At 49.3% G+C, this 19,207-nt stretch overlaps 1 protein-coding gene across 1 annotated transcript in view; it reads left to right on the top strand.

The window, feature by feature from the left end:
* dennd4a (DENN/MADD domain containing 4A) overlaps window positions 1-16,983 on the top strand; it is a 96,713-nt gene extending 79,730 nt beyond the window's left edge. Inside the window, exons 23-32 of the mRNA XM_046352067.1 lie at window positions 955-2,369; window positions 2,613-2,841; window positions 3,763-3,854; window positions 6,007-6,176; window positions 9,002-9,395; window positions 9,620-10,084; window positions 10,938-11,058; window positions 12,042-12,216; window positions 13,157-13,221; window positions 16,640-16,983. Coding sequence (XP_046208023.1) covers window positions 955-2,369; window positions 2,613-2,841; window positions 3,763-3,854; window positions 6,007-6,176; window positions 9,002-9,395; window positions 9,620-10,084; window positions 10,938-11,058; window positions 12,042-12,216; window positions 13,157-13,221; window positions 16,640-16,776 — 3,263 coding nt within the window. The 3' untranslated portion in view covers window positions 16,777-16,983. The remainder of the gene's footprint in view (window positions 1-954; window positions 2,370-2,612; window positions 2,842-3,762; window positions 3,855-6,006; window positions 6,177-9,001; window positions 9,396-9,619; window positions 10,085-10,937; window positions 11,059-12,041; window positions 12,217-13,156; window positions 13,222-16,639) is intronic.
* Window positions 16,984-19,207: the final 2,224 nt, after the last annotated feature.

The raw sequence follows: 19,207 nt of genomic DNA, 5'->3' as shown, positions 1-19,207 counted from the left end.
GGATCCCCATTAGTTCCTGCCAAGGCAGCAGCTACTCTTCCTGGGGTTTATTATGGATCCCCATTAGTTCCTGCCAAGGCAGCAGCTACTCTTCCTGGGGTTTATTATGGATCCCCATTAGTTCCTGTCAAGGCAGCAGCTACTCTTCCTGGGGTTTATTATGGATCCCTATTAGTTCCTGCCAAGGCAGCAGCTACTCTTCCTGGGGTTTATTATGGATCCCCATTAGTTCCTGCCAAGGCAGCAGCTACTCTTCCTGGGGTTTATTATGGATCCCCATTAGTTCCTGCCAAGGCAGCAGCTCCTCTTCCTGGGGTTTATTATGGATCCCCATTAGTTCCTGCCAAGGCAGCAGCTACTCTTCCTGGGGTTTATTATGGATCCCCATTAGTTCCTGCCAAGGCAGCAGCTACTCTTCCTGGGGTTTATTAGGGATCCCCATTAGTTCCCTCCAAGGCAGCAGCTACTCTTCCTGGGGTTTATTAGAGATCCCCATTAGTTCCCGCCGAGGCAGCGGCTACTCTTCCTGGGGTTTATTATGGATCCCCATTAGTTCCTGCCGAGGCAGCGGCTACTCTTCCTGGGGTTTATTATGGATCCCCATTAGTTCCTGCCGAGGCAGCGGCTACTCTTCCTGGGGTTTATTATGGATCCCCATTAGTTCCTGCCAAGGCAGCAGCTACTCTTCCTGGGGTTTATTATGGACCCCCATTAGTTCCTGCCAAGGCAGCAGCTACTCTTCCTGGGGTTTATTATGGACCCCCATTAGTTCCTGCCAAGGCAGCAGCTACTCTTCCTGGGGTTTATTATGGATCCCCATTAGTTCCTGCCAAGGCAGCAGCTACTCTTCCTGGGGTTTATTATGGATCCCCATTAGTTCCTGCCAAGGCAGCAGCTACTCTTCCTGGGGTCCAGCAAAATTAAGGCAGTTTATACAATTTGTTGTGTCTTTAGGTCCTCTGACTAGACAGGACCACACGACCAGCCCTGGTGACTCCAAAACTCCCTGTGGTACCAGACCAAAGAACCGGAGGCTGAGGCCCAACTCCCTGGACCTGACCGGAGGACAGGGGACTCTCAGGACCATCACACTCAACTTCACCTCCACCACCATGCAGGTCCGAGGCCCTGCTCCGAAACGCCCCCCGCCTCCGAACTGCAAACCTGGGAAGACCAGTCAGGCTGTTCCTACCCAGAACCAGAAGAGATTGGATGGGGGAGAGGGGGAGGAGGTAGAAGGCGGTAAGGACAGACAGACACCTGCCAAAGAGGTGGAAAGGAGGAGTGTGAACGTCAGTGGTGGAGACACTGAAAGGTCTGTAACCCACAGTGTTAGTGGAGATGGAGACGGGTCTGTAACCCACAGTGTTAGTGGAGACGGGTCTGTAACCCACAGTGTTAGTGGAGATGGAGACGGGTCTGTAACCCACGGTGTTTGTGGAGATGGAGACGGGTCTGTAACCCACAGTGTTAGTGGAGACGGGTCTGTAACCCACAGTGTTAGTGGAGATGGAGACGGGTCTGTAACCCACAGTGTTAGTGGAGACGGGTCTGTAACCCACAGTGTTAGTGGAGATGGAGACGGGTCTGTAACCCACAGTGTTAGTGGAGATGGAGACGGGTCTGTAACCCACAGTGTTTGTGGAGATGGAGACGGGTCTGTAACCCACAGTGTTTGTGGAGATGGAGACGGGTCTGTAACCCACAGTGTTTGTGGAGATGGAGACGGGTCTGTAACCCACAGTGTTAGTGGAGATGGAGACGGGTCTGTAACCCACAGTGTTTGTGGAGATGGAGACGGGCCTGTAGATTGCAGTGTCTCCAAACAGAGCAGTGTAAGAAACAGCAGTGAAACCGTGGGCGGAGCCGTGAAGAGGACAAGTATCGTTGAGACTGGCTTTGACCCTCTGTCCATTATAGCAGCTGAGACGGAGACAGAGGGTGATGGGGACAGTAGCAGTACCTCCACAGCCCGCCGGGACCTGGCAGAAGAGATAGAGATGTACATGAAGGTTCTGAGCCCTCTGAGCAGCAGGACCGCCAGCATGGACCTTCAGAACCCATCCAGCCCGCTACTCCACGCCACCTCCACCCCATCTAAACCCTCCTCCCGCCGACCTCGGCCCCTCAGCCTGACCCACTCCCCCTGTACCTCCCCCCGACCACCTCCTCCCTTGCTTCGTGCCAACTCGCACCTCCCCCTCTCCAGGCCCAAAGAACGTCTCCGTCCCTCCTCCCTGGTCTCCCCCTCCTCCCCAACTCTCAGTCTGGACATGTTTAAGAGCAGCTTCCTGTCAGCAGGGAAGGGGGTGGCTGAGAAGGCCAGCAGGCTCTACTCCCGCCTGTCATCACAGACATCACTCTCACAGGTATGTACAACCATCCCTCTAATGGAAGACATTGTCCGGGATCCAACGCAGATTAACGACACGTGCATAGCAATAGACATTTAAAAAATTTAAAAAGATCACATTCCCTCAATGCTGGAGACGTCAGCTCAATCTGAAATGACCTTTAATAAAAGTTCAACTCGTTTGTTGAAACCTGATCATTGTCAAGATGCCATTTTGGGTACTGTGCACCATTTGAAAAGGAACCCTCTTCTCCCACAGGATGTGAACTGCGACCAGATCAGCGTGTCATCAATGACCTCAGTGGACCCAGAATGCACCTCTCTGTTGGAGGAGGGCTCTGTCCTGGACCCTGAAGGTTTCACCTCCTCCTACGCTTCGCCCCAGCACGACAGCATCGCGTGCCTGAGGAGGAGCCCAGCCAGGGGACGCCTCGTCTCTCAGAGCCCCACCTCGCCCTGCAAGGTGTTCCGCCACAACTCCTTCTCTGGTGCGTAAAGTAGTCCCGCCTCATTCTCGCCCTGTGTCTAAGTGTGCTAGTTGCTAGTTTCAGCGGCTTTTGAGTTTGACCTAAGTTAACCGGATGACAATGGTTAATTCCTCATCAAAAATTGTATTTTTATTACGTTTTATTATTGCAACAATTTTAAGAATGTTATATAGTATTAAACATCAATTACAAAAAAAATCTAAAGATTTTTTTAAGGCTTTCGAAAAACTATGTTTCAGAAAAATTAGAACCAAAAAATATTGCAAGGGCAGTGCTTGATGCATAACTACAGACCCGGGTTTGATCCCAGGCTGTGTCACAAACGGCCGTGACCAAGAGTCGCATAGGGCGAAGCAGAATTGGTCAAGCATCGTCCGGGTAAGGAGAGGGTATTGGCCGGGGGGGGGGGGGGGGGCTCATCGCACTCTTGTGGCGGGCCGGAAGCCTGCAAGCTGACTTCCGGTTGTCAGTTGAACAGTGTTTCCTCCGACACATTGGTGCAGTTGGCTTCCGGGTTAAGCAGGTGGGTGTTAAGAACCACGGTTTGGCAGGTCATGTTTTGGAGGACGCATGACTCGACCTTCGCCTCTCCCGAGCCCGTTGGGGAGGTGCAGCGATGAGACAAGATCATAATTGAAAAAGGGGGGTAAAATACAAGAAATACAACAACAAAAAATGATTGCAGTTTTGAAACTGCAGTAACTGCGGTTGACTGTGGTATTTTGGATGTGGTAATTGCAGAAGACCTTCAGTTAAACTGCAAAATTTACGAAGTCCTTGAAGTGTACTGCAGTTATACTGCATTCTAAGTACATTTACACAACAGTGTACTGCAGTTATACTGCATTCTAAGTACATTTACACAACAGTGTAATGCAGCTTATGGTAACTCTATATACCATTATGTCCTGTTATTCTCAGGTGGTTTGGCTCCTCCATCTAGAGGCCCACAGACTCCAGACTCTTCTCCTGATGCCTCCCGCTTCTACCTCCGTCACCACTACACTACTGAGGTCAGTGCTATAGCCTGTTATAGCCTGTCATAGCCTGTTATAGCCTGTTATAGACTCTTCCTTCTCAGTCACCACTACACTACGGAGGTCAGTGTTATAGCCTGTTATAGCCTGTTATAGCCTGTCATAGCCTGTTATAGCCTGTTATAGACTCTTCCTTCTCAGTCACCACTACACTACGGAGGTCAGTGTTATAGCCTGTTATAGCCTGTTATAGCCTCTTCCACCTCAGTCACCACTACACTACTGAGGTCAGTGCTATAGACTGTTATAGCCTCTTCCTTCTCAGTCACCACTACACTACTGAGGTCAGTGTTATAGCCTGTTATAGCCTGTTATAGCCTCTTCCTTTTCAGTCACCACTACACTACTGAGGTCAGTGTTATAGACTGTTATAGCCTGTTATAGACTGTTATAGCCTCTTCCTTCTCAGTCACCACTACACTACTGAGGTCAGTGTTATAGCCTGTTATAGCCTGTTATAGCCTCTTCCTTCTCAGTCACCACTACACTACTGAGGTCAGTGTTATAGCCTGTTATAGCCTCTTCCTTCTCAGTCACCACTACACTACTGAGGTCAGTGTTATAGCCTGTTATAGCCTCTTCCTTCTCAGTCACCACTACACTACTAAGGTCAGTGTTATAGCCTGTTATAGCCTGTTATAGCCTGTTATAGCCTCTTCCTTCTCAGTCACCACTACACTACTAAGGTCAGTGTTATATCCTGTTATAGACTGTTATAGCCTCTTCCTTCTCAGTCACCACTATACTACTGAGGTCAGTGTTATAGCCTGTTATAGCCTGTTATAGCCTCTTCCTTCTCAGTCACCACTACACTACTGAGGTCAGTGTTATAGCCTGTTATAGACTGTTATAGCCTCTTCTACCTCAGTCACCACTACACTACTGAGGTCAGTGTTATAGCCTGTTATAGACTGTTATAGCCTCTTCCTTCTCAGTCACCACTACACTACCGAGGTCAGTGTTATAGCCTGTTATAGCCTGTTATAGCCTCTTCCTTCTCAGTCACCACTACACTACCGAGGTCAGTGTTATAGCCTGTTATAGCCTGTTATAGCCTGTTATAGCCTCTTCCTTCTCAGTCACCACTACACTACTGAGGTCAGTGTTATAGCCTGTTATAGCCTCTTCCTTCTCAGTCACCACTACACTACAGAGGTCAGTGTTATAGCCTGTTATAGCCTGTTATAGCCTCTTCCTTCTCAGTCACCACTACACTACTGAGGTCAGTGTTATAGCCTGTTATAGCCTGTTATAGCCTCTTCCTTCTCAGTCACCACTACACTACTGAGGTCAGTGTTATAGCCTGTTATAGCCTGTTATAGCCTCTTCCTTCTCAGTCACCACTACACTACCGAGGTCAGTGTTATAGCCTGTTATAGACTGTTATAGCCTCTTCTACCTCAGTCACCACTACACTACTGAGGTCAGTGTTATAGACTGTTATAGCGTCTTCCACCTCAGTCACCACTACACTACTGAGGTCAGTGTTATAGCCTGTTATAGCCTGTTATAGCCTCTTCCTTCTCAGTCACCACTACACTACCGAGGTCAGTGTTATAGCCTGTTATAGACTGTTATAGCCTCTTCTACCTCAGTCACCACTACACTACTGAGGTCAGTGTTATAGACTGTTATAGCCTCTTCCTTCTCAGTCACCACTACACTACTGAGGTCAGTGTTATAGCCTGTTATAGCCTCTTCCTTCTCAGTCACCACTACACTACTGAGGTCAGTGTTATAGCCTGTTATAGACTGTTATAGCCTCTTCCACCTCAGTCACCACTACACTACTGAGGTCAGTGTTATAGCCTGTTATAGACTGTTATAGCCTCTTCCTTCTCAGTCACCACTACACTACTGAGGTCAGTGTTATAGCCTGTTATAACCTGTTATAGACTGTTATAGCCTCTTCCTTCTCAGTCACCACTACACTACTGAGGTCAGTGTTATAGACTGTTATAGCCTCTTCCTTCTCAGTCACCACTACACTACTGAGGTCAGTGTTATAGCCTGTTATAGCCTGTTATAGCCTCTTCCACCTCAGTCACCACTACACTACCGAGGTCAGTAGTTGCAGTCAATCAACTGGTCAGTTAGTCAACCATATCCGGGTCTCTTACGTCTCTAGGTGTTGATGTCTAGCTGCTGTCGCTGTAAGACATGTGACTGTCTGGTGTATGATGAAGAGATCATGGCAGGATGGACGGCTGATGACTCCAACCTCAACACCACCTGTCCCTTCTGTGGCTCTTCCTTCCTGCCCTTCCTTACTGTACACATCAGGGACCTGAGACACAGGTGATAACACACTACGACACACACACTACGACACCCACACACACACTATGACACACCCACACACACACTACGACACACCCACACACACACTACGACACACCCACACACACTACGACATACACACACACTACGACACACCCACACACACTACGACACACCCACACACACACTACGACACACACACTACGACACACTACGACACACACACTACGACACACACACACACACTACGACACACCCACACACACTACGACATACACACACTACGACACACACACACACACTACGACACACACACACACACTACGACACACCCACACACACACTACGACACACCCACACACACTACGACACACCCACACACACTACGACACACCCATACAGACTACGACATACACACACACTACGACACACCCACACACACACTACGACACACCCACACACCCTATGACATACACACACTACGACACACCCACACACACACTACGGCACACCCACACACACACTACGACACACCCACACACACTACGACACACCCACACACACTACGACATACACACACTACGACACACCCACACACACTACGACACACCCACACACACTACGACACACCCACACACCCTATGACATACACACACTACGACACACCCACACACACAATACGACACACCCACACACACTACGACATACACACACTACGACACACACACACACTACGACACACCCACACACACACTACGACACACCCACACACACTACGACACACCCACACACACTACGACATACACACACTACGACACACCCATACACACTACGACATACACACACACTACGACACACCCACACACACACTACCACACACCCACACACCCTATGACATACACACACTACGACACACCCACACACACACTACGACACACCCACACACACACACTACGACACACCCACACACCCTATGACATACACACACTACGACACACCCACACACACACTACGACACACCCACACACACACTACGACACACCCACACACACTACGACACACCCACACACACTACGACATACACACACTACGACACACCCACACACACACTACGACATACACACACTACGACATACCCACACACACTACGACATACCCACACACCCTATGACATACACACACTACGACACACCCACACACACACTACGACACACCCACACACACACTACGACACACCCACACACACTACGACACACCCATACACACTACGACACACCCACACACACTACGACACACCCACACACACTACGACATACCCACACACCCTATGACATACACACACTACGACACACCCACACACACAATACGACACACCCACACACACTACGACATACACACACACTACGACATACACACACTACGACACACCCACACACACTACGACACACCCACACACCCTATGACATACACACACTACGACACACCCACACACACTACGACACACCCACACACACTACGACATACACACACTACGACACACACACACACACACTACGACACACCCACACACACACTACGACACACCCACACACACTACGACACACCCACACACACTACGACATACACACACTACGACACACACACACACACACTACGACACACCCACACACACTACGACACACCCACACACACACTACGACACACCCACACACACTACGACACACCCACACACACTACGACATACAGACACTACGACACACCCATACACACTACGACATACACACACACTACGACACACCCACACACACACTACGACACACCCACACACCCTATGACATACACACACTACGACACACCCACACACACACTACGACACACCCACACACACTACGACATACACACACTACGACACACACACACACACACTACGACACTGATAGAGGAATTCTTAATCCCTTTATGTTTTATTGCCAAAATCAATTCAATTCGCACTCATTTCTAATTCATGATAAGTTGTAAGTTTATCATTTGCATGAATTAGCAAGAGACCAGTCTTAAAAACAAGTTCAGCATTTATTCTCGATGAGTACTAAATGCTCACACACATTACCACAGGTTATAAACTGAAAATGACGTCAGCGTTTTCCAAACGTTCCGTTTCACAAACAGAGGGCCCCTCTAATTCTCAAGCCTCCGCGTTATCAGCACGAAGTCAAGGCCAGTCAGCATAAATCAACATTCCCAACCATTTTGGAGATGGCCCGTTCCCACCACCTGGAGATTTGTACAACTGAATGAACTTAAAGAACAGACCTTCATTGTTACTTAACTTCCTGACTACATTATATACAATTGTGAAAGGGAGCAAGAGGGACAGTACATTATAGCATTTGGACTAGTCAGTTTCTGATTGGAATGTATACATAATTAGTCATTTCAAACATATTTTCCTCTATCAGACACACACACACACACACTACGACACACCCACACACACACTACGACACACCCACACACACAGGTCAGGGCAGGTAGGGTCAGGTTCAGGGCAGGCAGAATGGTCAAAAACTGGGAAAACTAGAAAACCGGGACTAGAGAAAGACAGGGGCACGGGAAAAACGCTGGTAGGCTTGATGAAACAAAATGACCTGGCAACAGACAAACAGAGAACACAGGTATAAATACCCAGGGGATAATGGGGAAGATGGGCGACACCTGGAGGGGGGTGGAGACAAGCACAAAGACGGGTTAAAGATCAGGGCGTGACAAAAAAGTATTTTAACTTAAGTACTTTCCACCACTGGTACACACAACTCAGATCCCGTACATGTTTGTCTCTTTAGGACCAGTGACGAGGGTCACCAACCTTTAGGAGAGGACACGGCTGCTTCAGTCAACCCTGAGACTGCAGCTGGAGCACTGACACCCCAGTCAACCACAGCTCCAGCAGCGGAGGAAGAGGACACTGAGGGTGTAGCTGGGTGTCCACAGGACCCTGTCCCAGGCACAACTTCAGATCCAACCTCAGCCCCATCTCCAACCTCAGCCCCATCTCCAACCTCAGCCCCATCTCCAACCTCAGCCCCACCTCCAACCTCAGCCCCACCTCCAACCTCAGCCCCATCTCCAACCTCAGCCCCACCTCCAGCCCCACCTCCAGCCTCTCCCCCATCCCCTGCCTCAGCCCCATCTCCAACCTCAGCCCCACCTCCAGCCTCTCCCCCATCCCCTGCCTCAGCCCCATCTCCAACCTCAGCCCCATCTCCAACCTCAGCCCCATCTCCAACCTCAGCCCCATCTCCAACCTCAGCCCCATCTCCAACCTCAGCCCCATCTCCAACCTCAGCCCCATCTCCAACCTCAGCCCCATCTCCAACCTCAGCCCCATCCCCTGCCTCAGCCCCATCTCCAACCTCAGCCCCATCCCCTGCCTCAGCCCCATCTCCAACCTCAGCCCCATCTCCAACCTCAGCCCCATCTCCAACCTCAGCCCCATCCCCTGCCTCAGCCCCATCCCTGCCTCAGCCCCATCTCCAACCTCAGCCCCATCTCCAACCTCAGCCCCATCTCCAACCTCAGCCCCATCTCCAACCTCAGCCCCATCTCCAACCTCAGCCCCATCTCCAACCTCTCACCCATCCCCTGCCTCAGCCCCATCTCCAACCTCAGCCCCATCTCCAACCTCAGCCCCATCTCCCCCAGCCCCGGTGACGGTTCCCTACCTGAGTCCCTTGGTTCTGTGGAAAGAGCTAGAGTCTCTGCTGGGTAATGAGGGGGACCAGGTGATCAGTTCTCCCAGCATCGTGGACCAGCACCCTATCGTATTCTGGAACCTGGTGTGGTGCTACCGCAGACTGGAACTCCCCTCTCATCTGCCCGGTCTCATACTGACCTCACAGCACTGCAGCCAGGGACACGTACCGCAGGTAGGTACACTACAATGAACGTACCCGTACATTACACTACAATGAACGTACCCGTACATTACACTACACTGTATGTACCCGTACATTACTCTACACTGAATGTACCCGTATGTTACACTACTCTGAACATGAAAGTACGTTATTTATACATTGTCCCTTTAAACAGGGACCTAGGGCGTTTGTTGTTGTTCCTAGGACGTTTGTTGTTGGACCTAGGGCGTTTGTTGTTGTTCCTAGGACGTTTGTTGTTGGACCTAGGGCGTTTGTTGTTGGACCTAGGGCGTTTGTTGTTGGACCTAGGGCATTTGTTGTTGGACCTAGGGCGTTTGTTGTTGTTCCTAGGACGTTTGTTGTTGGACCTAGGGCGTTTGTTGTTGGACCTAGGGCGTTTGTTGTTGGACCTAGGGCGTTTGTTGTTGGACCTAGGGCATTTGTTGTTGGACCTAGGGAGTTTGTTGTTGTTCCTAGGGCGTTTGTTGTTGGACCTAGGGCGTTTGTTGTTGGACCTAGGGCGTTTGTTGTTGGACCTAGGGCATTTGTTGTTGGACCTAGGGCGTTTGTTGTTGGACCTAGGGCGTTTGTTGTTGGACCTAGGGCGTTTGTTGTTGGACCTAGGGCGTTTGTTGTTGTTCCTAGGGCGTTTGTTGTTGGACCTAGGGCGTTTGTTGTTGGACCTGGGGCGTTTGTTGTTGGACCTAGGGCGTTTGTTGTTGTTCCGAGGGCGTTTGTTGTTGGACCTAGGGCGACTTACAGAACGCATATGAGTTGTCTTTTACATGTTCCTTCGAGCCGGATCGGAGCAGTTGTCATTGAAACAGAAAGAGACAGTGATTTGTGTTCTCTCTCCTGTCAGGTCCCAGCCCAGAGCGTGTCTTCAGAGGACAGTAAACATGTCCTGGTTCGCATCCTGTGGGACAACCCGTCACTCCACCAGGACTCTGTCCAGGCCCTATACATGCTCTGGCATGCACATTGTAAGTCATCACAATGGATCGGATTTATAAAGGGATTTTCCAAACTTTGTAAATGTGAATCACTGTGACATGTTTACTTCCTGTTCTGTGAAACTGCCTGAATTGTTGATTCTTTTTTATTTTATTTGTAAAAAATGTAGCCCTTTTTTCCCCAATTTCATGGTATTCAATTGTTTTAGTAGCTACTATATTGTCTCATCACTACAACTCCCGTATGGGCTCAGGAGAGACAAAGGTCCTCCGATACACAACCCAACCAAGCCGCACTGCTTCTTAACACAGCTCGCATCCAACCCTGACGCCAGCCGCACCAATGTGTCGGAGGAAACACCGTGCACCTGGCAACCTTGGTTAGTGCGCACTGCGCCCGGCCCGCCACAGGAGTCACTGGTGCGCGATGAGACAAGGATATCCCTACCGGCCATGCCTTCCCTAACCCAGATGACGCTAGGCCAATTGTGCGTTGCCCCACGGACCTCCCGGTCGCAGCCGGTTGTAACAGAGCCTGGGCGCAAACCCAGAGTCTCTGGTGGTACAGCGCCCTTAACCACTGCACCACCCGGGAGGCCCCAGAAGGCCTTTTTCAATAGCGTGATGGGTTTAAATGCCCCTGGAGGAAGCCATGTGATTGAGTAGTCTCAGTCTGGACCGAATCAGGCGGAAATGGTACTCGCTATGCAAGAACCGTGACATTCTTTACACTCCTGCTCCTGTCCCTGTCTCTCTGTAGAGTCTGACCCCTCCTGTCTCTCTGTAGAGTCTGACCCCTCCTGTCTCTCTGTAGAGTCTGACCCCTCCTGTCTCTCTGTAGAGTCTGACCCCTCCTGTCTCTCTGTAGAGTCTGACCCCTCCTGTATATGTCCCTGTCTCTCTGTAGAGTCTGACCCCTCCTGTATATGTCCCTGTATCTCTGTAGAGTCTGACCCCTCCTGTCTCTGTCCCTGTCTAGGTGCTAACATTGTGACCCTGCTGTCTGTCTCTAGTCTCTCTCCCCTCAGCCAGTGGAACGGTGTATGAGGAGGGCCAGCCCCAGGACCATCTCTTCTCCTCTGAGGTCCTACAGGGTGCAGTGAGGAACATCCAGAAGGGGGATGTCTACCAGCCCATGAGTCAGATCCTACAGCTGCTGGGACCAGAGCTGGGCTTCAACAGACAGAGGTACATCTATACACAGACAGACAGACAGACAGACAGACAGACAGACAGACAGACAGACAGACAGACAGACAGACAGACAGACAGACAGACAGACAGACAGACAGACAGACAGACAGACAGACAGACAGACAGACAGACAGACAGACAGACAGACAGACAGACAGACAGACAGACAGACAGACAGACAGACAGACAGACAGACAGACAGACAGACAGACAGACAGACAGACAGACAGACAGACAGACAGACAGACAGACAGACAGACAGACAGACAGACAGACAGACAGAGGTATGGGGAAGGACATCTACACAGACACATGAAGTCCTGGCACTGTAACATTTTCAAAAGCGTGACTTAGCAGTTATTCAAAAAACAAGTTTGAATACTGCAGCGTGTGATTGGTTTAATTCCTGCATGAACAATGTCCACCTTCTCATGGAGCCCCTATAAAACAGAGGTGTTGAGACATCCCCATTAACAGTCCCTCTCGTGGAGCCCCTATAAAACAGGTGTTGAGACATCCCCATTAACAGTCCCTCTCGTTGAGCCCCTATAAAACAGGTGTTGAGACATCCCCATTAATAACAGTCCCTCTCATGGAGCCCCTATAAAACAGAGGTGTTGAGACATCCCCATTAACAGTCCCTCTCATGGAGCCCCCTAAGTGTGTCATAGATTTAATTACTTTTAGTTATAGATTTTATTAGTACTAGATAGTGCATTATGCAGTCTAGTTACACCTTATTAGTACTGTGTGATCTGTTGTGTGAAGACGAGGAGCAGGACGCTGCTGCCACCATTCTTACCCTATTGTTCAATCCCCCTCTTCATCCTCATCATCCTCATCAATCAGTTCATTCAAATTCAATAGTGAATTCATGTGCACATCATAATGATAATATGATAATAAATAAAATCATTCTCTCTCTATTCTACAGGAGTCTGTACAGAGATCTCCTCTTCCTGGCGTTGACCGCCTTGGGGAAAAGCAACATCAATATTGGTGAGTTGAAACCATATCTTTCCCGCTCTGCTTTCTTCGTCCACTGAAGCTAGAGAAATACGTTGAAAAATGTTTTTTACTTTTATTTAACTAGGCATGTCAGTTAAAGAACAAATTCTTATTTCCAATGACTGCCTACCAGGGAACAGTGGGTTTGTTCTGGGGCAGAATGACAGCTTTTTACCTTGTCAGCTCAGGAATTCGAATCGTGCAACCTTTAGGTTACTAGTCCAACACTCTAACCACCTGTCGCTCCTATTTATGATGGATCCCCATTAGTTCCTGCCAAGTCAGCAGCTACTCTTCCTGGGGTTTATTATGGATCCCCATTAGTTCCTGTCAAGGCAGCAGCTACCCTTCCTGGGGTTTATTATAGATCCCCATTAGTTCCTGTCAAGGCAGCAGCTACTCTTCCTGGGGTTTATTATGGATCCCCATTAGTTCCTGCCGAGGCAGCAGCTACTCTTCCTGGGGTTTATTATGGATCCCCATTAGTTCCTGCCGAGGCAGCAGCTACTCTTCTTGGGGTTTATTATGGATCCCCATTAGTTCCTGCCAAGGCTGCAGCTACTCTTCTTGGGGTTTATTATGGATCCCCATTAGTTCCTGCCAAGGCAGCAGCTACTCTTCCTGGGGTTTATTATGGATCCCCATTAGTTCCTGTCAAGGCAGCAGCTACCCTTCCTGGGGTTTATTATAGATCCCCATTAGTTCCTGTCAAGGCAGCAGCTACTCTTCCTGGGGTTTATTATGGATCCCCATTAGTTCCTGCCGAGGCAGCAGCTACTCTTCCTGGGGTTTATTATGGATCCCCATTAGTTCCTGCCGAGGCAGCAGCTACTCTTCCTGGGGTATATTATGGATCCCCATTAGTTCCTGCCAAGGCAGCAGCTACTCTTCTTGGGGTTTATTATGGATCCCCATTAGTTCCTGCCAAGGCTGCAGCTACTCTTCTTGGGGTTTATTATGGATCCCCATTAGTTCCTGCCAAGGCAGCAGCTACTCTTCCTGGGGTATGTTATGAATCCCCATTAGTTCCTGCCAAGGCAACAGCTACTCTTCCTGGGGTTTATTATGGACCCCCATTAGTTCCCTCCAAGGCGGCAGCTACTCTTCCTGGGGTTTATTATGGATCCCCATTAGTTCCTGCCAAGGCAGCAGCTACTCTTCCTGGGGTTTATTATGGATCCCCATTAGTTCCTGCCAAGGCAGCAGCTACTCTTCCTGGGGTTTGTTATGAATCCCCATTAGTTCCTGCCAAGGCAACAGCTACTCTTCCTGGGGTTTATTATGGACCCCCATTAGTTCCCTCCAAGGCGGCAGCTACTCTTCCTGGGGTTTATTATGGACCCCCATTAGTTCCCTCCAAGGCGGCAGCTACTCTTCCTGGGGTTTATTATGGATCCCCATTAGTTCCTGCCGAGGCAGCAGCTACTCTTCCTGGGGTTTATTATGGATCCCCATTAGTTCCTGCCGAGGCAGCAGCTACTCTTCCTGGGGTTTATTATGGAGGTTCCTGCAGCAGCTACTCTTCCTGGGGTTTATTATGGATCCCCATTAGTTCCTGCCGAGGCAGCAGCTACTCTTCCTGGGGTTTATTATGGATCCCCATTAGTTCCTGCCGAGGCAGCAGCTACTCTTCCTGGGGTTTATTATGGATCCCCATTAGTTCCTGCCGAGGCAGCAGCTACTCTTCCTGGGGTTTATTATGGATCCCCATTAGTTCCTGCCGAGGCAGCAGCTACTCTTCCTGGGGTTTATTATGGATCCCCATTAGTTCCTGACGAGGCAGCAGCTACTCTTCCTGGGGTTTATTATGGATCCCCATTAGTTCCTGCCGAGGCAGCAGCTACTCTTCTTGGGGTTTATTATGGATCCCCATTAGTTCCTGCCGAGGCTGCAGCTACTCTTCTTGGGGTTTATTATGGATCCCCATTAGTTCCTGTCAAGGCAGCAGCTACCCTTCCTGGGGTTTATTATAGATCCCCATTAGTTCCTGTCAAGGCAGCAGCTACTCTTCCTGGGGTTTATTAGTTCTCTTAAAGGATCCCCATGGATCCCCATTAGTTCCTGCCGAGGCAGCAGCTACTCTTCCTGGGGTTTATTATGGATCCCCATTAGTTCCTGCCGAGGCAGCAGCTACTCTTCCTGGGGTTTATTATGGATCCCCATTAGTTCCTGCCAAGGCAGCAGCTACTCTTCTTGGGGTTTATTATGGATCCCCATTAGTTCCTGCCAAGGCTGCAGCTACTCTTCTTGGGGTTTATTATGGATCCCCATTAGTTCCTGCCAAGGCAGCAGCTACTCTTCCTGGGGTTTATTATGGATCCCCATTAGTTCCTGCCAAGGCAGCAGCTACTCTTCCTGGGGTTTGTTATGAATCCCCATTAGTTCCTGCCAAGGCAACAGCTACCCTTCCTGGGGTTTATTATGGACCCCCATTAGTTCCCTCCAAGGCGGCAGCTACTCTTCCTGGGGTTTATTATGGATCCCCATTAGTTCCTGGGGTTTATTATGGATCCAAGGCAGCAGCTACCCTTCCTCGGGTTTATTATGGATCCCCATTAGTTCCTGTCAAGGCAGCAGCTACCCTTCCTGGGGTTTATTATAGATCCCCATTAGTTCCTGTCAAGGCAGCAGCTACTCTTCCTGGGGTTTATTATGGATCCCCATTAGTTCCTGCCAAGGCAGCAGCTACTCTTCTTGGGGTTTATTATGGATCCCCATTAGTTCCTGCCAAGGCTGCAGCTACTCTTCTTGGGGTTTATTATGGATCCCCATTAGTTCCTGCCAAGGCAGCAGCTACTCTTCCTGGGGTTTATTATGGATCCCCATTAGTTCCTGCCAAGGCAGCAGCTACTCTTCCTGGGGTATGTTATGAATCCCCATTAGTTCCTGCCAAGGCAACAGCTACTCTTCCTGGGGTTTATTATGGACCCCCATTAGTTCCCTCCAAGGCGGCAGCTACTCTTCCTGGGGTTTATTATGGATCCCCATTAGTTCCTGCCAAGGCAGCAGCTACTCTTCCTGGGGTTTATTATGGATCCCCATTAGTTCCTGTCAAGGCAGCAGCTACTCTTCCTGGGGTTTATTATGGATCCCCATTAGTTCCTGCCGAGGCAGCAGCTACTCTTCCTGGGGTTTATTATGGATCCCCATTAGTTCCTGCCGAGGCAGCAGCTACTCTTCCTGGGGTTTATTATGGATACCCATTAGTTCCTGCCGAGGCAGCAGCTACTCTTCCTGGGGTTTATTATGGATCCCCATTAGTTCCTGCCAAGGCAGCAGCTACTCTTCCTGGGGTTTCCTCTCCTCTTCTTCTTCCTGTATTCTCCCATCATGGTCACCTAGTAGGTTTAAACAACCACATCATGATCAGTAATAGTGATTGTAAACTAACCTTGCTTCTCTGTTCCAGATGCGTTTGATCGTGAGTACAAGGTTGCTTACGACCGCCTCAGCCCCAGCCAAGTGAAGCTGACACACAACTGTGACCGGCCCCCGGGAGCAGGAGTCATGGAATGTAGAAGGATGTTCGGGAAACCCATTCTGTGACCCTCCCCCCCATTCTGTGACCCCCCCCCTGGCTGCTATCCATCCATCCATCCTTCCCAAAACATGACTGCTGCTCACTTACTACCAGCCCCTCTCTCTGTGGCCCCTCTCTGTGGGCCCTCTCTCTGTGGCCCCTCTCTCTGGCCCCTCTCTCTGTGGCCCCTCTCTCTGGCCCCTCTCTCCCTCTCTGTGGCCCCTCTCTATGTGGCCCCTCTCTCTGGCCCCTCTCTCCCTCTCTCTGGCCCCTCTCTCTGGCCCCTTTCTCCCTCTCTGTGGCCCCTCTCTCTATGGGCCCTCTCTCTGTGGCCCCTTTCTCTGGCCCCTCTCTCCCTCTCTCTGGCCCCTCTCTCTGGCCCCTCTGTGTTGGGGTGAACTCCTCAGGGCCAGCTCACCTGACACCCCAGGCAAGGGGAGGAAAGTCATTGGTACCCAACATGTACTTAGACACTGAAGCGTAGTGTGGAACAAATACACAGAAAAGATCCTAGAAGCTTTCAGAGACGCTCCACACGGTCACAATAGGACATTTACATGTCAGTCATTTAGCAGGCACTCTTATCCAGAGACACTTACAGGAGCAATTAGAGTTAAGTGCCTTGCTCAAGAGCACATTGAAAGATGTTTCACTTTAGTCGGCTCCGGGATTGGAATCTGTGACTTTTTGGTTAATGGCCCAATGCTCTGAACCGCTAGGCTACCTGCCTCCCTCACATGGTATTCACATGGTTTGACATGGTATTCACGGTATGACATGGTATTACAATGGGACCACATAGCTATTACATGGTATCTCATGATATCACCATAGAACCTCATTGTATCACAATAGGACCTCATGGTATCACAATAGGACCTCATGGTATCACAATAGGACCTCATTGTATCACAATAGGACCTCATGGTAATAGGACCTCATGGTAATAGGACCTCATGGTAATAGGACCTCATGGTATCACAATAGGACCTCATGGTATCACAATAGGACCTCATGGTATCACAGTAGGACCTCATGGTATCACAGTAGGACCTCATTGTATCACAGTAGGACCTCATGGTAATAGGACCTCATGGTATCACAGTAGGACCTCATGGTATCACAGTAGGACCTCATGGTAATAGGACCTCATGGTAATAGGACCTCATTGTATCACAGTAGGACCTCATTGTATCACAGTAGGACCTCATTGTATCACAGTAGGACCTCATGGTAATAGGACCTCATGGTAATAGGACCTCATGGTATCACAATAGGACCTCATGGTAATAGGACCTCATGGTATCACAATAGGACCTCATGGTAATAGGACCTCATGGTAATAGGACCTCATGGTATCACAATAGGACCTCATGGCAATAGGACCTCATGGCAATAGGACCTCATGGCAATAGGACCTCATGGCAATAGGACCTCATGGTATCACAATAGGACCTCATGGTATCACAGTAGGACCTCATGGCAATAGGACCTCATGGCAATAGGACCTCATGGTAATAGGACCTCATGGTAATAGGACCTCATGGTATCACAATAGGACCTCATGGTATCACAGTAGGACCTCATGGCAATAGGACCTCATGGCAATAGGACCTCATGGCAATAGGACCTCATGGTAATAGGACCTCATGGTAATAGGACCTCATGGTATCACAGTAGGACCTCATGGTATCACAGTAGGACCTCATGGTATCACAGTAGGACCTCATGGTATCACAATAGGACCTCATGGTATCACAGTAGGACCTCATGGTAATACGACCTCATGGTATCACAGTAGGACCTCATGGTATCACAGTAGGACCTCATGGTATCACAGTAGGACCTCATGGTATCACAGTAGGACCTCATGGTATCACAATAGGACCTCATGGTATCACAGTAGGACCTCATGGTAATACGACCTCATGGTATCACAGTAGGACCTCATGGTATCACAGTAGGACCTCATGGTATCACAGTAGGACCTCATGGTATCACAGTAGGACCTCATGGTATCACAGTAGGACCTCATGGTAATACGACCTCATGGTATCACAGTAGGACCTCATGGTATCACAGTAGGACCTCATGGTATCACAGTAGGACCTCATGGTATCACAGTAGGACCTCATGGTATCACAGTAGGACCTCATGGTATCACATGTATTATTCCTCTGTATTTTCACTATTATTGCATTACTCAAATGTTTGTAATATACCATGTGATATATTCTATATATTTGAAGACAATCTGTATCTGATTAACTTGTAAGCGTGTATGTATGTAAACGTTTTGTTTCTGTTTTGTTGTGTGAGCTTCAAGCTTTGTGTGTTTTCTGTACCACAGTCAGGGTTTTACTGTTGTGATGGGAGGGTTGTTGGGTGTAATGTAAAAGTCTTTCACATGTGATTTTAAGCACTTTCCAACGAGTAATTTACATTATCTCTTACATT

The sequence above is a fragment of the Oncorhynchus gorbuscha genome, linkage group LG06 (genome assembly GCF_021184085.1).
Source record: "Oncorhynchus gorbuscha isolate QuinsamMale2020 ecotype Even-year linkage group LG06, OgorEven_v1.0, whole genome shotgun sequence".
Taxonomy (NCBI): domain Eukaryota; kingdom Metazoa; phylum Chordata; class Actinopteri; order Salmoniformes; family Salmonidae; genus Oncorhynchus; species Oncorhynchus gorbuscha.
Note: the sequence above shows the minus strand (reverse complement) of the source record. Positions and strands in the feature narration are given on the sequence as shown.